This window comes from Oryza sativa, chromosome 2, assembly GCF_034140825.1.
Source record: "Oryza sativa Japonica Group chromosome 2, ASM3414082v1".
In the NCBI taxonomy this organism is placed as follows: Eukaryota; Viridiplantae; Streptophyta; class Magnoliopsida; order Poales; family Poaceae; genus Oryza; species Oryza sativa.
Genome location: NC_089036.1, coordinates 8,651,293 through 8,677,493, shown reverse-complemented (window position 1 = coordinate 8,677,493; position 26,201 = coordinate 8,651,293). Strand labels below are relative to the sequence as shown.

General features: G+C 44.3%; 1 protein-coding gene across 1 annotated transcript; it reads left to right on the top strand.

Moving 5' to 3' along the window:
• Window positions 1-7,017: 7,017 nt before the first annotated feature.
• On the top strand, window positions 7,018-8,360 carry LOC4328906 (UPF0481 protein At3g47200). Its single transcript, XM_015768888.3, has one exon. The coding sequence runs from the start codon at window positions 7,018-7,020 to the stop codon at window positions 8,029-8,031; it is 1,014 nt and encodes a 337-aa protein (XP_015624374.1). The 3' UTR covers window positions 8,032-8,360.
• The last annotated feature ends 17,841 nt before the right edge of the window (window positions 8,361-26,201 follow it).

Sequence of the window (26,201 nt, the reverse complement as noted above, 5' to 3'; positions counted from 1 at the left end):
CTGCTTGGTTGTGATCAGCAATCATACATAATATATGTACTCCATCCGTAAAAAAAAAAAAAAAAAACTCAACCTAATAGGAAATAAAAAGGTTTAGATTTCATAAAGAAATAAAATTTATAAAGAATAAAAAAACCGAAATTAAAAGTTAAGAAATATAGGAAGAGAATCTAAAGTAGATATAGAAGTACAATTTAAAAATAGCTTAAATTCAAAACTAAAATAATTAATAGTTATCACGTATATATAATACAATATGAATATCACGCATTGGTTAATTTAGTAAAGTTAGTCCATAATTTAAAATTATGTTACCATTTTAATATATTTTGATAATAAAATATGAAAATGTATATGCTATATATTATATGAGAATAAATATAACGATGTTAGTCTCAGTAACCCGACTAGATCTCCACGCTAGCTAGTTATACTAGGTATAGCAAGCTAATATGACCATTTGCATGTCTATGTAACTCTGAAGCGCAAGAGGTCTAACTGGATGTATATTGATGTATAGAGATCATCCCGGCCGGTTTAGCGTATATTAACGGTGTTGCATGTTTTATAACAACCACCGAGTAGCACAAATCCAGGAATAACCGAGACTTCATATGTTTTCCATGCATTAACTGCAAAAAATCAGAAATAGTTCCGGGAGTAAAAATGGTACACGGTCATTTGATTATGGAAAAGGCTATAAAGGAGAACAGAGCATGGAGAGAACAGGAAATTCACCAAAAAAAATGACCGTACCATTTGTTTTCACCTTGAAGCTGGTGACCATACCATTGATGATGACATAGACAACGATAGCCACTTTGTCCACTATAATTAACGTGGTTTTTTCCTGGAGAAGTTACATCCTCACTGAGAGGTTTGTTTACTTCATTCTGAAATCGTTCAAAATTCTTCCATTCCACTGGAGGCCGCAATTTCCCATCAAGAATGATGTTGCTGGATGGTGACCCTAGTGCATTGAAATACTTGCGTGACACTCACCAAGCAATCAATCATCGATAAACTAATTATTTGCATCGATTGGTAAAAGGCAATTTTCTTCTTGTCATGTTGGAGTTTTTATTACTAACAACTAGGAAGATAGCCCGCGCATTCGCGCGGGCATGCGCATTAGTTTGTTCCGAAAATAGTTCTAAAAAATAAAAAATTAAAGTAATGTATTTTCTACTGGTAATTCAGTATTTATTATATCTCTTTTTCATGAGGAAATCTCGACAAACTTTCATTGGTAATAAATATATTTTTTTTACCATTCTGCTAGCCCTCTCTTTAATTCCTTCATATATATGCAATTTGTTATGCATGTGAATCCATAAAGATAGAAAAATTCTTTTAAAAAATATTTATTGTATTTTGAATTTAGTGATTGAGTGATTCTTAATTCGACTTTGTATTCAAATCAAATTACTTTATTCTAAATTGTCTTTTTAGGGATTTTAAATTGTACTTAATCTCGTATCGTGTTGTATTTGATCTCTTCTTTTAATACTTATTTTATTATTCCAAATTTTATATATTTATAACTTATACTTTTATATACTTTTATAGGGACTCTTGATATTTTATATTCTACATGGAATCTTGTTATATTTTTTTATAGTTTTAGTGTTTTTTTAATTTTTGTTTGTGTATTTTAATCAAATTGCTTGTTTTATATTTTTGTTCTGAATTTAATTATAAACTCCTTGTGGTGATCCGCATGTCACCATCAGCCTCACGGATCATTGTTGACCTCCTCATCAGTGAGCCTCTCTTGATACATTGGACATGACGTGGCGGGGCTCGGTGGCAAAGATGAAGCTGTTTTCTAGTCCTTGTCGAAGACATGGAACGTCTCCCTTTGCCCCCCTCCTCTTAGTCCTTGCCCTTCATCTAATCATTTAGTGCGCTACTAGGTCCAGGAACTTGTAGAAGTCGATGATGCCACCGCTGTCAGTGTCCATCTCGCTAATAATGTCTTGTAGCTCCGCCTTCATCGGGTTCAGGCCCAGAGTTTGCATTCTGGTTCCAAGCTTCTTGGTGGTGATTGAACTTGGACTTTAGACCCACACATTTGAATTCATTCATCGTTTTCGAAGTGCTATTTTGCTCAAATATTTGTAGTCAGAATAGCAGCATGGATCTTGAATTTAGCTATTATCTAACTTCTATATAACTTCTATTATCTAACTTCTATATAGTAAATATGGGCAATATGGATCTTGAATTTAATTATAAATAACACAAAAAGTCAAATAAACTAAGAAATACATGTAACTTGAGAGTTATGATCATTTAGCTATTATTATTTTTCTATATATTATGTGTTAGGTAGAAAATAGGAAAAGTTATCTTAAAAATAGGATATGAGAATTGGATCCCATAGATGAGTAGGACGGTGGAGGTACGTACGAACATGCATGCTCACATACGGTAGGGATGGAGGTGGGGGTACCGGATTTATTTTTGTGAGATGTAGCAGTTATAATTATTGGATCTACCTATTTAAAGGAAATCAATGGTTTGATTTTTTTTATCATAATTTCTAGGAACTTTTAATTTATTTAAGCACTACATGGCGTCTTATGAGTGTTTGTAGAAAACCATGTGACAGTTTAAGAGGATTTGTAGGGAGTTTAATGAATTTTTAGTATATAATAGATAGTTAATATAGCATTTTTGGTTCTTTATGTACTGAACTGCTCGCTAGAAAATATGGATAAGAAAGTGAGCAGGAGAGATAATAGGAGATCATTTACGATGGCATGATGTATGTTACTTTTTGTAATATTTTATTACTATTTAGTTTGCGATAAAGGGGTTTATGTCAAATGATATGTTTCTTATATATGTACATGCCAAATTATGGTAAACATAGTTCAAATTAAATCAAATATATTATAAGATATTCTAATTATTTAGTTGTTGTGTTTTTTATATATATAATTTTGCTACCATAAATGGAAGGAAGAAGAGAGGGGTGGGGAGACATACGAACTTTGGATGTACGTACATGTTAGGAGATGAGGGACCTAGGGAGAGGTGTGGACGTACGCGACATTTGTTTTTTACATATATAGTTCTAATGGTGTGTAAAGAGAAAATCAATGGTACGATGTTTTCTTTTTTTTCCTTGGAATTTCTTAGATTTCTCTAATTTATCAGAGCACCACGTGGCGGTCAGGAGCGTTTGTAGGAGCCACATGGTGGCTTAAGAGTGTTTCTAAGAAGTTTAATGGACTTACTCGTACGATGTCTATTTGTAGGGATTTTTTTCATAAATATAGAAAAAGAAGAAAGAAACAAAGAGAAAAAAAAAGAAGGGAAGATAGGGAGCGTACAATACGCATCCTGCACGGAGGTAGGGATGGCAGGAGTTTTTTTTTCTTTAAAGATAATCTAACGATCTAAAATAATGGGCCCAACTACTATTTAAGTGAAAATCGATGGTCAGATTTTTCTATTTTATTAGAATGCCACGTGGCGACTTGGGATAATCATATATCACCATATTATTAGACTGCGCGGGCAAGAATGTTAAAAGAAGTCATATATCACCATATTCGCTATAAAGACCATAGATTACTTTAATTATAATCATAAAAGTAATATGTATACCGTCAAATAGACAAATGATATTCAAACAAAAATTACTTTATCCCGGTTATACATTTACTTATCTATCACCACTACATATTACCGTTGTCTTAGGTATGTGCTCTTTTAATAGATGGAACCGTATTTATACTTAAAAATAAACCTAATATACCATTAATATAATAAAGAATCCATCTTCACTTCACAGTGTCCATGTCTTCCTTATTACTCCCTCCGTCCTAAAATATAACAACTTATAGCCTATAGAATTTATCCCAAAATATAACAACTTCTCCACCAACATTCTCTTCTCAACTAATCACAACTCTCCACCATTCAATTTTCCTACCTACCTTCACTTCTCCTCCAATCACAACACCCCCCCATTTAATCCTATCAACTTTCTTAATAACCGTGTCTAACTCTAAAAATGCTTATATTCTGGGATGGAGGGAGTAGATATGTAATCCTGATCTCCTGTACATGTATGCTGCAAAATCTCCTATATGTATAGAAACCTCTCTCCTAATCTCTCCTAAAAATATCTCTTGTATTTATAGAAACCTCTCTGTCCTAATATCCATATATGTACGCCATAAAATACATACTGTTCACCAAAAAACCTCCATACATGCGAACAACATACTTACTGAGCCCGTCCTGCTCCATGACACTAATGTCATCTATGCATGAAAAACATATATTATCATTAGAATTTTTTTACCCGTTGCAACGCATGGGCATTTTTGCTAGTGTATATATATATATATATATATATATATATATATATATATATATATATATATATATATATATATATATATATATATATATATATATATATATATATATATGGAAAAAAAAGAAAAAAAGGAAAAGGAAGGAAGGAAGCATACGTACATGTACGTACGTATACTCCACCTGCCACATGCAACGCGCGGGAGGAGGATAGGTGGGACCCATGATATTTAGTTTGTTTTAAGATCAATTTTATCTAAGGGTGTATAATATTGGACCCACCAATTTAAGTGAAAATCAAGGGGTAGATGTTTTGCTTTTTTCTTAGAATTTCTAGGATTTTCTCTATTTTATTAGAGCGCCACGATAAAATCACTAAAATTATATATAAATGTTCCTCTAACGCATCAAGCATAGCATAGCCATCATGGTTTTCTTCTCTTATGCCTTAAACCATGGGTTTCGCATCGACGTTGCCATACCCCTTAAGACTAGTGTGGGGCACAATTTCAACATTCATTGTCATTACACTCATAAAGGATTGCATCAGTAACTAAGCCAACTGAGCTCTATTAACAACGGTGACCTCTCACTGGACCATCACCTTAGCAATATTGTCATAGTATTTACAATATTGTAGCACGCCCTGTCCTCCATACTTTGCGCCCTTTAGGGAATAACATAGAGAAAATAGAGGTAATGAAAATAATTCTTTTAAGTTTTGAATCGATTTGTGGTATAGAGTAGGCACGGTGTTTTTATGGTATTAATCAGTACTACTAAATTTTAGTGGTACAAATATAATTTTCTCTTTTAAAACTTAGCAGAATTGATCATTCGACACTAATTCAGAAAATCTAATAGCTTTAGTGGTGAGAACCACGTGGAAAAATATTTGCGCAAGTAATAATTCTTTGCAAATATATGATTTTACATGGGCCTTGATATTATTTTCCTTGTATTATTATAGATCTTCCTCACCTATACATGTTCATGGGATAATATATGATAGAATAATCTGTGTTGTTAAATTTATTTATGCTAATTGTTAAGACTATTTAAATGAGAATGACATGAAAAGGGATAGAATATGTTCCATGTGAACATTTTTAATAAAAATGTAGTTCACATATTTATATATTTCTTTAAAAAGATTAGCGATCAAAGTTAGTAAATGAATATAGTACCGCTGCCAGTTAAAAAGATTATTTGGATGCGAAAGACATAATAAAAGGATTATAATATTGTTCCATGTGATAGTATTTTATTCAAATATAGTTAAATAGGATGTAGTATTTTTTAATTCATAAATCCTAGTTAACTATCATATAAACATGAGCGAAAGGAGTTACGGAGGAGGGGCTGGTCTAACTGTATCTATTACATACAAACATAAAAATATTTTAATTATTAATTTGAGAATTAGGAGTGAAGGATTGGTAGGATTTTTATCGTACTTATATTTTTTTTCTAGTGAATAGTAATATGTGGTAAGTACATATATACTCCCTTAGTAAAATAAAATCCAATCTTAAGGATAAATCTTAGGATTAGATTATTTTGGGCACAGGGTTTATGTATTATTTTTTTTCTCTTATAGGAATACATTTAAGGACAAATGAAGCTGCAGGTCCAGCTCACATAGCCGACTGCAGTATTCAACAATGGGTTAAAATATTTTTGATTGCTACACATTATACTCTTTGGTTTTGGGCCAAAACCTCATTTCTTCCTTTCTTTTTAATCCCAGCCCAGCCCGTTATTGCCTCTTTTGACCTAGCCCACAAGTGGAGCTGTAGGCCCAGCTCACATAGCCGACTGCCTACAAGTGGAGCTGTGACTGCTAGCTGGCTTCAATCTCCGGAAGATAGTCTTGTCATGCTAGAACCGATCCTCCATCAAATCCGGTCGAATCATTCACGATCTCCTAAAATTGGTTGAGGGCTTTTGATATACTTGATCTCCTCTTTCCATTTTTATCAAAACCGGAGCAAATCTATAAAACACGGGATAAAAACGATGACTTTTAAATGGAGATTAGATCGATAAATTAAAGCGATATTGATTGGAAAAATCATAGGGAAAATAATGAGGTAATAGTGTGAATTGATTTTTACAATCAATTGGAGGAGAGAACGCATGGGGGAGGTAGACCGACGTGGCGGTGGCGCTAGAGTTCGGCCCAGCAAAAAAAAAGGGCTAGATAAAAACGAATCGTTACCGCGCGTGAAAAAAAAATGCAACGAAAGGAAAGGGACAAAGACAAAAAAGGCAAAAAAAAAAGACGGAAAAAAGGCGGATGGAAAAAAAAAGAAAGCAGACGGAACGGAAAAAAACAGTGAAAAAATGATGGATGAAATAAAAGGCGAAAAATACTACCAGAAATTTAATGTACTTTTTTATTAGGTATAGTTATTGGTTTGATTTATAATATAAAGGTATTTGATCTATCCATATAATTAATTATATCATCCATTAGTTTTCAATGTATCATATAAAATGAACGCTAAAAAATTCATTAGATGAGATTGATGGCCAGTAATATCCTACGCACCAATCACAGCACATAATGTACAACATACCTATAGCCTACTAGCTAGGTGGACATCCAGTTTCCAGTTGGGTGGATAGAACACTTCCTGTTTTAGTGCTACCTGTCAGCCACAATTTGTCAAAGATGAAATGGAACAGACCGAACCCATCCCTCCGAAAGACTCCTTGGAAACCGCGGTGGAGCAAAAGCTCTTCCCTGCTCACGACGACGGCAGCTCCTTCACAATCTTCCGTGTCCCCGCCCACATCCGCGAGGAGAACAAGAAGCTGTATGAGCCGCAGCTGGTGTCCATCGGCCCTTACTACCGCGGCCGCGACGCGCTCCGCGCCATGGAGCAGCACAAGTTGCGCCTCCTCCGCCATTTCCTCCAGCGAGCGGCGACCGTCCCGCTCTCCGACTTCGTGCGGGCGGTTCGGGCCGTCGAGCGGCGCGCCCGCTGCTGCTACAGCGAGAGGACGAGCGTCTTCGACGGCTACTTCATCCTCGAGTTCTTCTTCAAGTGGAACAGGGGCGAGCCCGACCCGCTCTGCGACGTCGGCTGGGGCCTCACGCTGCTGCACTCGGACCTCCTCCTCCTCGAGAACCAGATCCCCTTCTTCGTGCTCGAGCGCCTCTTTGACACCTTCTTCCGTGGCGCCGTAACGCAGGACAATCTAGTCAAGATTCTGCTCATCCAGCTCAAGCTTAACGGCACCGTCGTGCCCAGACAACCACTGCGTCCGGAGTTCACCGGGCAGTTCGACCATTTACTCCATCTTTTGCACGACAAGTTCGTGCCCAAGCTCGAGGAGCTGGAGTTACCTGCGGTAACCAATGGCTCGCCATCTCCGTCGCCGCCTCGGCTGCTGCTGATACCCTGTGTATCGCTGCTGCGAGAGGCCGGCGTCACGTTCAGGAAGAAGAGGTCGCCCCGGGATATGTTCGACGTAACATTCGACAGGAAGAGGGGAGTCATGGAGTTGCTACGCATCGAGATCCATCTTGCGAACCTGACGCAGCTGATGAATCTCATCGCCTTCGAGCAGAGCAGGGGGACAACGCGCCGGGACTCCGGCGCCGCTGACGAGCTACAGCGCGCTCATGTCGTCGCTGGTCAGATCGGGGCAGGACGTCTCCGTGCTCCAGCGGGGTGGCATCGTTGACAACCTGCTGTCCAACGATGACGAAGCGGCCATCAACTTCTTCAGCCGTCTGGGCGATCCGTGCACCATGCACTACAGCGACAACCTGTTCGCTCAACTGTTCGACGATGTGAAATGCTACCACGACTCGAGCTGGCACAAGCACAGGACGTTGTTTAAACGTGCCCACTGCAGCACTCCGTGGTCGATCATCGCCCTCGTGCTTGCAATTATAGCTTTCTTCTACTCGTTCTTCAGTCAATCTGTGGCCATCTATGGCCAAGCACGACGCCATTAGATTTGTCTTCTCATTCTTCAGTTAATATATATGGCCATGCAAGGCATCATTAGATTTATCGATCTTTCTCGTTCTTCAAGATCAATCAATCTTCGGCCATCGAGGGCCTAACACGTACGGCATCATTGGATATTATAAAGAGAGTGATTTTACAGGTCTTCCTGAGGTACCATGAGATATAAGATAGTAGTATATTTTACGAAAACACTCCCTGTCGAGTGTCCGATCTCAGGACAAAAATCGGGCGCCCCCCAACCGGAAGAGGCTCCTCTGAAGTGGGTGGCTGACATGTGGGTCCACCAGCTGTGCGGCCCACATGTCATCCTCTCAAAGTTAGAGGGCAGTACGTCAGGGGATCACGTCCCCCCCAACTGTACCACTCATCTCAGCCTCACCCTCCTCACTCTTCTTCTCTCGCTCCGTCCCAAATAATTCCAGCCACTTCTACATGGGTCCTCGAGATGACGACGCCACTGTTGATAATTTTTTTCGATCACCACGATGTTTCACCTATAATGTATTGTGGTATTTATTACAGTCGTGCTAAGGACTTGTGGTTGTATTATGGGCTGGAGCAGCATCTCGCCAAACAACGGCCCAAGCAAGCCCAAGAAGAATCATCAAAAAGGGACATGGTTGTAGCTTAGAGGGTATCAATCTCTACCTTCCCTCTTCCTCTACATGGCTAGAAGCTACTAGAACCTTCTAGCCCTTGTATCCTTCCATTTTCCACCTCAAAACCCTCCACTATTCTAACAGACTCGGTTGCTCCTTGTGTTGAATTTGGTACTACTTCTCCTGAAATTGCGTTGTTGAGTGGGTCTCTAACAATTTGGTATCAGAGCTATTTGGTTCGTTGGAATTCTCGCCATAGATGATAGGTTCGATTTGATTTTGAGGCAGATCGAGGAGTATGAGCAGAGGCGAATGGAGGTAGATCAAAGAAGAAGCGCTGATCTGCTGTCTCTCAAGGTGGCGGTAGAATAGTGGATGCCCGATATATAGAAGAAGGATGAACACCTGCGATTTTTGGTTGGGGATGAGCAGTCCAAGGTGACGCCCACCACCTGTTCGACGAAGTGCCCCAATGGCGGCAGCCCGAGCACAATTGAGAGATTCATCTACATCAACGAGGGGACTACTCCGACGGGCGTCCTGGAGCTTGGGAATGGTGAGGACAAGGTTCATGACCCTTACATCATCACCAAGGATTTTCCTGAGGTTACGCTCACCACGTGTTCGATGAAATGTTCCATCCCCGACATCGAGCCCAATCTCACCATGGTTGAGAGGGTTACCTTCGCCAGCACAGCCGCTGCTTCTATGGAGTTGGTGGCTAACAAGAACACAACCAGAATCGCCTACATCAACACCCCGGACTATCCTAAGGTGACACATGCTAAATGTTCGACGTTAGGCCTTGGTGTCAAGGGTGGCGCATACCATGCCAGGGTCACGTGCCAAACCATGATGGGTGAGCCGGAGGGCGTTCTAGTACATGATGCATCATCTTAAGTCTTCTCGTCATGGTTGATGCCTGACCTCAATCAGTATACAAGCATGTCCATCAGGTGTTTGTTGAAATGCCCCAATGGTGACAAGAGGCCACTGATGAAGTACCCCAAGAGAAATCCATGGCCACCCCCCACACAGAACTATGCATTGGTGAAAGGACATGTGCTGCAACTAACCTTGTTTGTCCTCAAATGTCTCGGGGTCACGTGGGTGCAGCGGGGACTCAAGTCCCCCCTACACCCACAAAACCCATGGATACCCCCCTAAGCCCCCCCTCAATTTTTTCATCATAGTTGATAAGATAGGAGGTGCTAAAGGTCTTATAATAGCATTTTAGTATAGTTTAATACTGAGATTATGTGTTTATATCGGTGTACTCGGTATGTTGAGTCCCCCCAACTTTTTGTTTCTGGATCCGCCCTTGAATGGATGCCACCTTGGTTGCCATTGATTGGGGTGATCCAAGAGCATGTCTGTGAGCAAGAACTGATCATGTGTAGGCATTGGGATCCAGGTAAAGACAAGGTTCACCAACACAAGATCTTGTTGGGTGATTGGCTTCCACAACCCTACTCCCATTAGAGATTTTGGGACATAGGTGATGATAATGCTATTGGGCACTGGAGTTGTGGCGATCGTCTCAAGAAGTGCAAGAGAAACAACCTTGGCCACCACCCACACAAACAGACAACATGATCTTATTGTGCATGGGGCTCAGCCCAAAGAACTTGCAAATGGAAACAACACGCATGCTACTGGAACTTGTTTGGTTTCAACGACAGAATTGGATTAGTGGGCATGAGTTCAGATTCGTGTATCCTGAAGATCCATTATTCTTACTCAAATCTCTACAAGTAGTTCACAGAGGTGGTATAATTTTCATTGTTATTGAAGAAATTGCAGAATACACTCAAGATCAAAGAGGAGAAGATTTTGGTGTTGCACATTCTGGTAACAATGTGATTGCCATTGTTGAACAAGAGGTAGGCAGTAAATGGAATCTATAATTTTTTGCATCTCCTTCACAACTGCAAGCATCTGCTAAAATGGTTGGGATTATACAATCAGTGGCAACTAGCTTAAGGCCATTGCAAAATAAGAAATGAAGTTGTGAGCTCATTGTTCATGGGGCAATCCTTCCAAAGCAGATCATATGTTTGACTTTGGGTGTCTTCTTATGGTGGAAAGATGGCTTGGTATTCTGGGATCTCAGTATTTGATTATGGCTATTCCAATGGGTGACCTGTTACAAATTCCTGTTGACTGCAAGCTACTGAATATTTTTTGACAGCATGAACATGCTAGAAGGTTTCAGTGATGTTGCAGTTAGTCTACTTTACTCTGAGATGCTCCAAACTAAGAATCTCATTGGTGATGATAAATTTGCACCTTGTATCGAAGACCTTCAAACAACTTGGGATCCTGGTGGGATTGGCAGTGCTTCTCATCGGCTCGGGGACAAGCCGAATTTTAAGAAGAGGGATTGTTAAGGACTTGTGGCTGTATTATGGGCTGGAGCAGCGTCTCGCCAAACAACGGCCCAAGCAAGCCCAAGAAGAATCATCAAAAAGGGACATGGCTGCAGCACAGAGGGTATCGAATAGAGAACGAATAGGATCGGCTGAGGGGTTCCTCGGCGGCGGTGGCGACCTGGAACCGGGCTTGGTTCCTTGTCGATCTTTACCTTCCCTCTTTCTCTACTTGTCTAGAAGCTACTAGAACCTTCTAGCCCTTGTATCCTTCCATTTTCCACCTCAAAACCCTCCACTATTGTAACAGACTCGGTTGTTCCTTGTGTTGGATTTGGTACTACTACTCCTAAAATTGCATTGTTGAGTGGGTCTCTAAAAAGTCGCTAACCAGCTTGACCTTGAGAAGTTTTCGATCAAGATGGGTTTAATTTGAAGATCAACACCGGCTAGTGCAGGTCATTTGATAGATCGGGATAAGCACCTGTCTCATGAACGGAACATAAGATTTTGGAACAAACCTACAAAGAGAATAGGAGGAGGCCGGAAAACCTAGCGGGATAGAAGGCAGTATATGGCGATCTATACGCGAACTTATGATAGAAGGGAGTATGGCGGTCGAGTTCTAGCGACTCTATATCTATATTGAGATGACCCACTGACCACCTCCCATCTCTAGTCGGATAAGTAGTCTTTAAGGGTTTCTGGTACCCATGTTCTTCACAGTATTTGACCAATAAAATTGGAAGCCCAACCTCGAAACATCCACGATTTGATAATTAGATTCAATGTGGTGTCAGGCCCCCATCTAACATTGCTGAACCTTCAACAATGTTCATATCCTTTATAATATTTGAAACAATCATCAGTCATCATGTGCCCTGGCAGTGTGCGGCTCTGCGCTGCCCTACTTTTGCTCATGCACGCCGACCACCATACCTTATGTACCGTGTTGGCCTTGACCATGACTACCACAATTGTCGGCCTCGTTCATTCTATCCTCCTCGTCTTCATCCTCCTCCTCTTCCTCACCAAAGTTTGGCTTCAATGGCAACCCATCGTCAAAGAAGTGCTCATCATCGATGTTCTACTCTTTACAAGACTCTGGTGGTGGCCATGACAGGGAGTACTTAGTGGACGGCTTTAGGTGCTCTTTCTCTTCACTGGTGGTGATGTACTTTAGTTTGCATGGGGAATCCATGGCCATTGAAAATAGAAGAAAATAAAAATGAGAAGTACGGTGAGCAAAGCCACGTTGATTTATATTTGTTGGAAAGAAGCCAATGGTGGGAGGTTAGGAGACGGAGTGGTAGTAGAGGATGCAACCAACACATAGTGATTTGACATCCAAGGCGTCCATGTCATTGCTGATAGAAGTAAAGTAGTGGATGACATAGATGAAAAAAAAATAAAACATAGGCAAGCAAGTAAGGGTATCGTTGGAGAAATATAATTACATAGGCATGCGTTCTAATAAGAGCACTTTTGTGCATACATTCATTTTCATTGGCAGTTCTTTAAGGTAGCCTCCTAGGAAATAACAATTATCATAGGCAGGCCAGACCACCTCATGTGAAAATTGACACATATCCTGATGCATTTGTCTTAGGCCTTGTTTAGTTCCCAAATTTTTTTCCCAAAAACGTCACATCGAATCTTTGGACACATGCATGGAGCATTAAATATAGATAAATTAAAAAAAAAACTAATTGCACAGTTTGCATGGAAATCACGAGACGAATCTTTTGAGCCTAATTAGTCCATGATTAGCCATAAGTGCTACAGTAACCCAAATGTGCTAATGATGAATTAATTAGGCTTAATAAATTCGTCTCGTGGTTTCTAGGGGAATTATGAAATTAGTTTTTTCATTCGTATCTGAAAACCTGTTCCGACATCCGGTCAAACGTCCGATGTGACACCCAAAAATTTTCTTTTCGCAAACTAAACACACCCTTAGTTGGTCGCCTACGGCAATCGGTTTGCATAGGCAGTCCATGATCCCCTCCCCTCCGCAAACTTAGGATAGTAGTAGCCTTTTTTTTGCCAAAAACACCCTTTTTTTAGTGCAATATATAGAACATGATATTGATAAGCATAATATATAGCCTATTTTGCACAAACTGAGACTAGTTCCTAAGTCACAAAAGTTCCCAGATTGATGGATCGAGGAACGTGGGACTTCATCTTCCAAAAACATGGATCGAAAGGGGTATACCTCTTCTAAAACTATGGAATGATAGGTGGAACGTGTTCCTAGCTTTTTCGGAACGACACGTGAGGACCCAAAATAGGACCTCATGTGTATAAGTGCTAGTCCAGGATAAAGCTAGCACACATAGACACAAAGATAATATCACAGCCAACATCACGAAGGAAACCTAATATTTAATATTAATAATGATTGTGATAAGCCTTATGACTAAAGTTTACATTTATTCTGCCATGAAGGGCCTAAGGAAAATATTAAAATAGCAGCGGAAATATGATAAACGCGTAGTAGCTCCATTCAACTTCCCATAGGCAGTCAACTGGGACTCACGACCTATTCCTCGTCTTCAGCAGCAAACTCCTCAGGAAACAGAGGGAACCCTTTCTTCTAGAATTGGGGGAATTGCAAGGTGAGTACATGGAATACTCAGCAAGCACACATAAATATGCATATGCAAAGCTGACAACAAAGGCAATGGCTATTTTGCATAACACAACAATTTGCAATTTGCAGTTATAAACAATTTATAAACAGAGATTTAAAACAACAATTATAAATAACGGGTGTTACCAACTATCCATCCACACAGGACCACATAGCTATATTAATCAACCTACACACAGTTCATTCCCAGTTTTCACAAACTACCCCTCATGAGATATCACCGAGCATGTCCATGACCGCGGACGCGGCTATTCAAATAAATTAATTAACACTCTACAGAGGTTGTACAACTTGACCCACAAGATACATCGTCCTTTTAATGGCCATGCGCCAGTTTCACACTTTAGGTTGTGTGTGGCCAAGGAGTCTATAACAAGGCCTTTTAGAAACTCTGTCCCAACACTGCCTTCCCCCATGAGACACCTTTCCCTCACACAGACAAGAAAGTTCCCATGGCGAAACCTAAACTCCTATCATCTAGCCACCTGGGCCGGCAGTGCCAAGACTCGGAATTCTACTAGGCCAGGTTCTTCCCATGAGAACATGTGGTTGCACGTTAGGCTTAGATCCATGACTTATGAAGTGAAGTCCTTAATTGACCAAGGCAACTTGCCAAACTACAATAGCACACAGCTCAACAGTAGGCTCACACAAAAACCATACCCAACAATGATCACACAGATACATTACCACCTAGCTAGGTTCACACAGAACCACCCATCACCCCGGTCCAAAATATTTTTATCCGCCCGTTGTTATTACACGGTGCAACACATGCTACCGGAAAGATAGCACACAGCCACACAGTTCATATAAAAGTGATTATAAGTATATGATAATCAAAATTATATTTTATTTGTAAAACAACCTTGAGCGGGGCTAAGCATAACTACTCTACCTTGAGTTGAGCCCAATGTTCAACTCACAAAGACTAGGGTGAGAAGGTATCATGGGCAATCAATAATTATCAAGGGTAGGATAATAATAACAATTAGGTCACGCTAATCATCGATAGTTTATAAACAAAATAATGCATGCATTCAAAACAAAACATTTCACAAATGGGTTCAATATGTTCAAAGAGTGCACTTGCCTTGGTCTCAGGACTGTCCTTGCACAACGTCTTATGAAGCGAACTGCTCTTTCGCTCTAACGTCTACACGGTCGCAAACGAAAAACAAATAAACAAAAGAAAAAGCTAACTAATAACAGCAAATGAAATAACGAATTAAACCATGAGGCAGAGCTCGATTTTAGAAGAATTTAGGAAGAAGAACGGGTCGAATCGGAGTTCGAATAGAAAAGTTATATCCTCCGGAAGTTTGAATTCAGGGAAAATCCGAGGATAAAAGAAAAAGGAATATTCTGGGAATATTCTCTGGATATTTGATTTCGGGATTTGAATTATTTTTGTGAAGGAAAATATGTGGAGCCCATTGATCAGTGGCATAGGGTATGGTTATGTAGATCCAACGGCTTAGATTGGATCTAGCGATTTATATGGCTAAGATTTGGTTGGGGGATGCTAGCTGCAGGTCCCACGCGTCAATGTCACAGAGCAGAGAAGGAGCAGCTGCTCCACCGCACGGCCTGGGCATGCTACGAGCGGCACGCCTCTATTTCTGCATCCTCCCCTTCCCGATGGCAGCGGCGGTGCAGCGTGCACTCATATATGCACCTAGGCATTATGGCAGTGTGCAGCAAAGGAAATTTTGGATTGCCCTTCCCATCCTCTCTCATATCATACTACTAAGTTCCTCCATCATTCGTACCGTGTATTGAAACGACAACCCATTCATTTTTTGAATGAAGTTCCGCTTAGTTCCCGTTCCTCAATCCGGAGCGAATTTCCCGGAACGAGGAACTTAGCTAAGTTCTACGTTCCCTGTAACTTAGACTAGTTCTACGTATCCATGGCCAATTAATCGTTCATCCGTTCGAGCAATCGTTTAGAAGTTCAATGAATTTTCATGCTTATATTTGAATTATTTTCTAGAAAACCCCTTGGAACGTTAACCTACTCAATTGCCTCTCGAGGTTTGACATACCCGGGAAGGCCAGAATGAAGTAATTCAAATCCTTCTCGTGTCTATTTCAAGCACTACTAAAAAATAGTTTTTGCTAATGGCCAAAATGGGTTTTCACCGGAGGCCGGCTGTGATGTCAATGACCTGAGGCTAGTGAAAATAATGCATTTGTGCTGCTAGCGGCCACGCTAAGACGGCCACCAACGAAAATCGATTTTCGCCAGTGACCAAGCTAAGACGACCACCAGCGAAAATAGGATTTCATTGGCGGCAATGTTAAGATACCTGACAACGAAAACATATTTTTGAGAAAAAAATAAATTGAAAATCTAGGTCCAAAACAGCCTGCACAGAATCACAAATTTCAATCACAAATCTCCAATCCCTAATCCCCAAGTCGCTAGTTGCCATCATTGAGCTGCGTCGGTGAAGAGGGAGCTCGCTGCAAACGTCTCTGTGGCTGCCATCGTCGCCGCCCGCCGAAGCCCATGCTTGAGCTGAGTCGCGGTCACCAGGTGGCCCTCGACTGGCCACCTATCGGATTTTGGAGAGGGGAGGGGGTTGGAGGAGCCTAGTCGTCGTCATCGTCATGGCAGCCGCCGCCGGATCCACCTCCTTGACCACCATGGAGAACCGCTCACGCCCCCACCAACCAAGCACCACCCGCCGCTAGATCCGCCCCATGGTACCTCCCATCGCCGTGGAGAAGTCGACGCCATCGATGGCACTATCACCGAAGGGCTAGAAGACGCGCCCATCCAGAAGTCACCGAGGTCATCTCTACCCTTCCCACCGGCCTCAACCGAGCCCCTAAGAGGAGGAAGGAGCCGAGCCGCCGTCCTCCCCTCTACCGACCCGCAACCACCGCCGGATCTGTCACTACCGAAAATCGCCGCCACCGGGTCCAGAGCTCCGGATGTCAGCCATCACCGGATCTAGAGATCTCGTGTCACGCCCCGAACTAGTCCCGACCGGAACTAGCCCGTGACGCTCCAAATTAACCTGTTAATCGATACCAGTCCCAGGAAACAGTGCTGGTTTCACAGGAAGACAGAATATCACAGCAACAGAGGTCTCTTTATTATAGAGTAGGAGTACAGTCATGTTGGGCTGCGGACAGATCCCGAGCTCACAACTGCTTTACAAAAGGGAAGCGGAAGCCAAGACTTGGACCAAACATCACAGGCGCGACTTGGGAACTAGGCCGAAACCCTAAAACTCATCGTAGCTGGCTTGCTCCTGGAAGAACTCCTCGTCAGCGGGATCCACTTCATCTTCTTCAGCAACTTGGGGGGGATTATTTATATAGAGCAAGGGTGAGTACGGGAGTACTCAGCAAGCCATGGGAAATAAGTGTTTAATGCAGGCTTCAAGGAAAGGCTGTTGTTTTTGCAATTGATTTTATTTGAACTCTTTTCTGAAATCAACTAAGTGAGTGCTTCTCAAACGACACGGATGAGACAGTGCGTCTCGTCCGGTCGGAGTACGTGCAATGTATCAGTCTTTTGAATTGATTCAAGGTTGGCACCCGGCCAACAACTTTCAAACGGCCACCTGGGCCAACAACTTTTAAACGGCCACCCGGGCCAACAACCTTCAAACGGCCACCCGGGCCTAACTGATCCCATCAGCTGTAGATTTTCCAAACATCGATCCCCTTTCCACAACAGCAATTTCACAAGGCAGTAGTCAAACAAAACTACGCTAGGAATCACCTCACATCCGCCCATGACCGTGGGCACGGCTGTTCGAACAGTTTGTTAACCTCTGCAGAGGGGGTACACTTTACCCACACGACATTACTAACCCGGATCACCCAGCCCGTGGGGATCAGCCACGTCGGGAGACCTCCAAGCTTTCATGACAAGGCATTTCGAAAGCCGACACAGGTTTACCATATGCCGATGAGAGGGGTCCCAGACCAACAACAGATTAGGTCCTAGACCATACTGTGCCAGGAAGCCCGGGGGTCCTCCCCGACACCACCCCGGCGAATCCACATGTCTCTCGGCATCAAGGCTCCCCTGATAAGCTAGTTACTCAGCCAGGGGTGTCCCATTCCACCCATGTGGTCGTACTTGTCTTATGTTCGGATGAAATTCCAAGGAAACGGTCCTTAAGTGCAAGAGCGGGAAACCGTACACCTGATACGTTCCCCGGTCCGCAGTTTCGGAAAATTCATTTAGTTCACAAGCACCGACCTAGGTGTCGGGTTTTCCAAGTCTTTTGTAAAACCCAAGTTTTACCCAAGAAGTTACTCAGATTTTAAGTTTGAAGGCGACCGTCGATACTCGTGCAGAGTGCACGATTTCCGAGGCGCGACTAGGTGGTTACAAGGAAACATGGTATAACAGTTAACAGAGGAAGGATCAAATGCAACAAATAGGTAGGTCCGCCAATTTGCCTTGCAGACGGGACAAGCAGATTAAGTGTGATCCTATCAATGCATAATATTTTTTAGCAACATAATTAAGTTCAAATATAGGCTCAAGATGTTCAAAGGTGGCTTGCCTCGCTCGAGATCTTGAGCTTGATCCTCGAAATCCTCGCACTGCGGGTCTTCGGGCTCCGAAACTACACGCAAAACGGGACAACTCAACAAACGGCGAAAAATAAAGCCCTATTAATGACCTCTAAGCGTGCCATTAGATAGATCTCGAGATTTGAGGAATTTTGGAAGTTGAACGGAGTCAAACGGATTTACGGTTGGGAAGATATTGAATTTCTAAGATTATTGGATTTTTGGTCAAAAGGAAAAAGGATTTATTTAAATCCTTTTTGAAAAAGAAAAAGAAAAGAAAAGAAGGAGGGAGGGAAATCAGACTTCCCTCGGGCGGCTAGGGCGCGGCCCGAGAGGAAGGGGCGGCTCGGCCGAGCTAAATGGGGCCGGCCGGCCCAAGAAGGCGGCCCAAAGCGCGCGCGCGGGCGGAGAGGAGAGGGGGAGTCGGTGGGCCGGGTCCACCTTGCGTGGTCCCGGGTGGGACCCGCTTGTCGGCGGCACGGTTTACCGTGCGGAGGGAGCACGCGACGCGACGCTAGGGTTTGGGCGGGGCGCGGCGCACGCGCGCGGCTCGCGGGGGACGCGGGTGCGGCGGGCCCACGCGCAGCCTCACGGCTCACGGTGGACCGCGCGCACGGGGAGGGTGGAACGGAGGGAGCGGCTGACCGGGTCAGCCGACTCGGTTGTGCCGAGGTGGCACTGACGTGGCGCCTACGTGGCTGCCTCGCGGGTCGGCTGGAGGAAGACGAAGACGCCGGCCGCGAATGGACGGCGGGCGGCGGCGGCGAGCGGCGGAGCGAATCACGGCGATACAGGCGAAAGCGAGCACACCGGGTGGTTGCACGAGACGAGGGGAGACGAGCCAACGGCTCGGATTCGCTGGAGGGAGCTCGACGGCGGCGGATTGCGGCGGCGGCCACCGGTGGAGAGAAAGGGGGAGAACGGCGACGAGGTCATGAGGGGCCGATTCCCGGCGGCGAGAGCATCTAAGCGGCTACGGGAATCCGTCCCTTGCGCCGGATTAGGAGGAAACGCATCGAGGGAGGCCGGCGACGAGAGGCGTTTCCGAGCTCGGGCGGCGACAGCGGCGAGCACACGGCGAGCGACGGCAAAGGTCGGGGCGGCGCCAGCTAGCTACGGGGAGGCTACTCGTGCTACTACCCGAGTCTAAGGGGAGGAGATGGAACGAGGAGGGAGAACGGAGGGATGCACTACCGTGCGGGCGGGCGTAGTGACGAGAGCCGACGGCGCGAAACGTGATCGTTTCGGCCTCGGGCCGAGGAAGAGGAGGGGGAGGGCGCGCCCGGAGTCCCCTTCCGCGTCCTCGCTCGTGCCGGCTCCCCCGACACGCGCAACGACGATCGGCGACGGCGAACAGGGGCGACAGAGGCGTGGCGGCGAGAGACAAAAACGAGGGAGATTGGAGGAGGGAGGAGCTTAGGGGCGACAATGTCGGTTTGGGAGAGGGGAACCGACATTGGACGGTCAAGCCGGCGAGCTGGCGCCCGGCTAGCGGCCAAAACGACGACAGGAGGTGACGCCGGCGATGGGAGGAAAAAGAAGAAAGGAAGAGAGAAAGGGGGCTTGCCTCCTTGCTTCTTTGGGAAAAGGAGGAGGGAGAGAAGGCGATGAGGAGGAGCCCTGCCTCCTTTCCTTGGAAGCACGCGCGGGGAGAGGCGGGGCCGAGTTGATGACGACGGCGATGACGGCGGGTCGGTTTGGAGCGGAGCGACGACACGGGCGGCAGGCGCAGCAGGTGCTGACGGCGGCGGCGACCAGGCGGTCGGCCACCACAGCACGCGCGCGCGGGAAGCAACGGCGGCGCGGCGATTTGAGCGGCACGCTCGGGCACGCGTGCTGGCTTGCGGGGCCGAGCGGCTGCGTGGCAGGGCAGCGGGGCCGGGCGGCGCAGACGGCGCAGGCGCGGCACGGGCGGCGACCACGCGGGCGCGCGTGCGCGAACAACGGTGCGCGGGGGCCGATTCCGCGGGCTTCGCCAGGGATAGAGGCGGGGAGAGAGAGAGCGAGGGAGGGGGGACGCTCGGCGCGGCTCACGCGCACGCGCGCGCGGCGCGCGGGCAGAGCGGAGAGAGAGAGAGAGAGAGAGAAAGAGAGAGAGGGAGGGAGGGAGATGGGCCGAGAGGGATTCGGCCCATCGAACCCGGGGGAGGTGAAATAGACTTTTGCGGAGGGATTGATTTGGAAGGATTTGGATTCGGGATTGAATTCGACGATAGATCGGGGATTTGAGATCTGAGAAGGCACGGACACTAGACGACAAGCAAAGAAACAGATTTCGCAAATAGGGTTTTTAAGAGATAGTTTTCCCGCTAGGCGCCACGACAGAACGGGCGCTACATCTCGATACCCATCGTCACTGGATCTACTACCACAGCCATCCACCTCTTCGTCGCCGTGGATGAGCTTGTCTCGGGTAGGGTTTGAGGGCCGAGATGGCCCTCCCCTTCACCGATATTGACGAGCCCGCTGCCACCGGATCGGGTGACCTACCCCTCCTCCGCCACCGTTGCCCTTATCTTTGTTGCCATGGACAACGACCCCTATGTTTGAGTTCATAAGAGAGAGAAAATAGTGCTCAAATGGCATGGCAGCTCGGGCTCGGCCTTATATAGGAGAATCTATTTTCACTAGAGAACTGCTTAAGCCACCGCCATAGAAAATAATAGAGGTGGCAGTGACCTAAGCGAGCCGCCAGCGAAAATAGGTTCATCTTCGCTAGCGGTCCACGTCATCACTCCGCCAGAGAAGATAATTAATCATTGCTGGCAGTGCTCCGAAGGGACCGCTAGCGAAAATGGACATATCTTCGCTGGCGGCCCGTATAACTCAGCCGCTAACGAAGATCCTTTTTCGCTGGTGGTCGTTGCCCCCCACCCCTCGTTACGACGTTGCTGGCGGTTTTCACATTTTACCGCCAGAGAAAATATTAGGCCAATGCCATGAAAAATCATTTTTCTAGTAGTGCCTCCTCAAGTAGGGTTTGAGGGTGGAGGCGGCCCTCCCCTTCACCGCCGCCCTCCGCTTCACCGCCACCGCTAAGAATGGGAAGAGGAGAGGAAGGGAAGACTTGGGAATGAGACTAGGCAACTGACACGTGCATGACTTACTCTGCTATTTAATGTCGTATATTTTTAAACTGATGGTGCTCTTTAGGTGCCACCAGCAAAAATAGATTTTCACTAGCTTCTCACTTAAGAGGTCCGCTAGCAAAAGTAACTCTATTTTTTCTGGCGGACCCTTAAGTAACAGCCTGCGAAAATCGATTTTCGCTGGCGGTTTTTTACTGGAATCCCTCCAAATATATTTTTACTAGTGTATTGTTTTTTAATCTTCCAGCAAAAATAAAAGGGTAACGCTATAAAAAAACCGTTTTTCTAGTAGTGAAACAAATGAGTTTTTAGCAGTCTTACTTGTATTGAGTCACTTGGACATATTTTGTACGTACACAGCTTTTTGGAACAAATATCATTATATCAAGGACTACGGAACAAAGGAATAGGAAAAAGTCAATGAAATTAAACATACATGAAGTAGTGGAGGACATAAATAGCTAGGAAAATCCAACGGGAGTAAAAAATAGGTATTAGTCTCCATCTATCTATCTATCTATCTTCTATCTATCTATCTATCTATCTATCTATCTATCTATCTATCTATCTATCTATCTATTATATACTAAAAGTCCATTAAACTTTCTACAAACGCTCTCAAGTCTCCACGTGGAACTCCTAAAAACGCTCCTAGATCACCACGTGGCATTTTAATATATTAGAAATATCTAGCACTTGATTTTCACTTAAATAGCTGGGTCCATTATTTTAGACCATTAGATTAGCTTAGATTTAAAAAAAGTTAATTAGTCCTCCCCTTGTCGCACGAGCGAGTACGTACGCCCCCCTCCCAATGGCAAGCATGTAACATACGTGAACGTGCCCCACCTTTTTTTTACTCCCCCCAAACTTTTTTATTTAATTTTATCTGAAATACCTTACAATATATTTATATCACCTCATTTGTATGCCATTGATATTTTTGAGCATATATTTATATTCATCTTAGTATAAAACATTTGAGAATAAAATAAAACATTCGATCCTCGATTTTCACGTTAAATCAGATGGACAAGTTATTTTATACATTAGATTAGATCTATTAAAAAAAATAATACCTTCCAAACCAAAAAGAATATCCTATGTACGTATAAATAATATTGTCAGGATTACGGGTTAGGTATACCCTTTACCCTTCGATATGCATCACATATTGACATGGCATACCCGCGCATACATGGACATTATCTGCATTGCTAAGGAAATCCTCCACAAAGTTTGCAGAGGATAAGAGTCCTACTCGGACAAGACAGGGTCGTCAATGTGTTGTGTAGGGTCCGATGTCTCCGAGTTCGACTTGGAAACCACTTGACCTGCGATATAAAAGGGACCCCCTGGGAGGACCTAAGGCATCGAATCTCATAGCCAACACAACTACCACAGCCTACGAAGCTGGAGCCTGCAGGAGCCAAGTCAACGGAGGATCTAGTCGAACCAACTCGATTACGATCTCGCCGGTTCTTCATCGAGTTCCATCGTTCCCTTTGTAACCTGTGGTTTTCATCATATAATCCCATATCAACTGGATTAGGGCTATTACCTACCAAGGGGCCTGAACCAGTATAATCCTCGTCTTCTGTTTGCTTGATGTCGTATTACGTAGATCCTTGTACCAACGTACCCCAATACCCTCTATATCCGGTCTACGGGTATCACCCGTCGACAGTGGCGCGCCAGGTAGGGGAATTTTGGTGCTTCAGGGTTTCGACGAGATGGGTTTAAGAGATGGATTCTCCAACAACAAGCTACTCGACGACTTCGGCTGTGGAGATCTAACCCGACCGGAACATGTCTTCCGACGAGATCGGAACCATCATCGTCATCGACAACTTGGTCTATCGAGTTCACCCAAGCCTCAAGATACGCGGCGTACCAAAAGATGTCAGATCATGTCAAACGAGTACGCAATAAGGTAATTGGTAGATTGGTTTTTCAAATTGATCTACTAATTTCGTAGATACATCCGGCATGTATCTACAAAAGTACGCAATATTTTATATGCAATTTATCATACCTATTCAGATGATACAGCATTGTCAGATCTATAATTTATTATGTTTACCTAGAGCATGTTTCTTATACAATATCCGTTGTGCGAGTACTTCCGACGATAAGCCAACTACGGTCTAACGCTGGGGGCTCGCTCTATCTTCTTCTGTATAGATCATGCTTATTTACGGTTTACATAATGCCTGATATTTAATCTACTCGTTATACCCTGATAATACTAGAAGATCCATGTAGTTTTTTTAAGTACATACTTAATAATATCTGTTATATATCTTGCCTTCTAGAAAATATTTTTCAGGAACAATTGAGCACTCGAGTAGGTTATGGTCGAGTACACTCCATTATCGAGAACATTCTCGACAAATGCAGAGTTATCGCACCCAACCTACCAACAAAGACCGACAACCTATCTCATAGCACCGGCCATGGCTGGACTACTCGAGAAAAGGTTGTTAACGGACAATTCTTCGCGAACGTTGTCGGCTTGATCACCCAACATGATTGTGAACGGACATCCGGATATGCTATAAGTTGGGTACGTGAGTCATGCTGGCCACATGAGATACACTTGCAATAAACCAACTCTAGCATTTCCATTGGTGTTCGAGAGATAATTCTGCTCGCTCACTGGTTCTCGCACCAGTACGTAGCAATCTCTCACACCGCAGCTTCCATTGGTGTTCGAGAGATAATTCTGCTCGCTCACTGGTTCTCGCACCAGTATGTAGCAATCTCTCACACCGCAGCTTCCATTGGTGTTCGAGAGATAATTCTGCTCGCTCACTGGTTCTCACACCAGTACGTAGCAATCTCTCGCACCTTAACTTCAGATGGTCGAGGTACGACTACGGCAGCATAGCGGTCCTCGCACCATGACTTTAGATGGTTGAGGAACAGCTACGACTGGTCTTCGACCGGCAGTGTAGCGGTCCTCGTACCACGACGACAAATGATCGAGAGACACCTACTCACCGGTTCTCAACCAGCTAATCGTAGTGATCTCTCGTACATTTGCTTCTAGTGGCCGAGTTACGACTACTGCCTGGTCCTCGACCAGCGATGTAGCGACTCTCCTACTACCTCTATTTCAATAAAGTTGATAGCAGGTACACAATATCGCCAAGTGTTTTACCCAGAGATCCCTTACCACGACGACACCTAGCATCGAAACCTATCCTACTGTCCCTTTACGCCGTCTTGACAAGGCCTCCGAGTAACCTAAGGGATCTTCGGCTGGGGACGCCCAGAGCCGATAAGGCCTTGTCGGATCCTGTAGAGACGAAAGACCATGTAAGATCTGGTCATGTAAGAGTTCTCGCCGTATGTATTAAACAAGCCGTGTAATCGGAAATTGAGTTTTCCAACTTCACGGCTGGGGGCTAGGATCAGTGCTTATTCAACCAAGGCAGGTCAAGGGTCCAAGAGCCTTATCCTCTGAGAACGATTCTCCGACGACAAGGCTGGGGGCTAGGGAGAGTGTATAACTCTACAAACTGACCGATCGAAGTCATTAAGAGAGAAGACGCTCATACACAGAACATTGGTCGGTAAATTTAATTCATTTTCAATTTACCATACATATTATAACATTGTCACCCTTTGAGCGTTCGCTCGGGGGCTATTTCTATTTGATATTCTTTTCTGAGCATTGATTTCAGGAAAATTCTATTCGACATTGCGGAAGACTCCATGTCTCTATGGTTCTACTCCAAGATCGACTAAGGCGAGTACGACCAATGTTGACAAGGCTTCGTCGCAGACTCTACACCTTCTCGATCGCTTGAGAACGGTTGCTGGATCTCGACAAGGAATACGGAATGAAGAGATGGTGTACTCGCCGAGATACAATTTCTTGACTTCAATCCAAATTCTCGATTACAGCAAGACGGGAGACTTAGTCGTACACTCTGTACTTTCTTGGTCGACATCAGAGATTGACTTAGACAAACCCTTTCGGTGCCCGCACGAGGCTGATAAAGGAAGTCTAACGTTATCTCTAAACTCACCGAGAACGGTCACGTGAGCTCGATAACAGTTACTCCATGGTCAGCGGTCGAGAATATGAATTCGTTCATTTGCATTGAAGTCGGGGGCTACTGTCAGGGTTATGGATACCACATACCTAATAGTAGTTGACTACATCTCGGCAGGACCAACCACATACCATGTCCTATACGGAAACTGACTTTAGATATGGAGGGAGTTCCGAATAAGGAAAGACAACCAGAGTTCTAAATAGAAACGACAAGGACTACTCGGATTGTATCCATATTGGTTTCCCTAGTTCTACTTGGACAAGGGGATACCTATGGGTATAAATACAAGCCCCCCTAAGAGGACAGGGGGACACCCACCATGAGACAAGACAATCGATAGACGATCGACACGATCAACACGATCAACACGGTCACCACGATCGAGACCCACCTCAATCAACAACCACCACAATACACGGGACAACATACAAGCCAACATATGCCAAGACACGCCGCCGGATATCGACTTCAGGGATAGGCATGGCTATTCCCCTACGATGTCTCCAGATACCGTCAGGAGAGACGAAAGCGCTATCTCTGATCTCGTCG

Bases quoted from the DNA above. Each gene is read 5' to 3' on its own strand.
- LOC4328906 (XM_015768888.3), top strand. From the start codon at position 7,018: ATGGAACAGACCGAACCCATCCCTCCGAAAGACTCCTTGGAAACCGCG.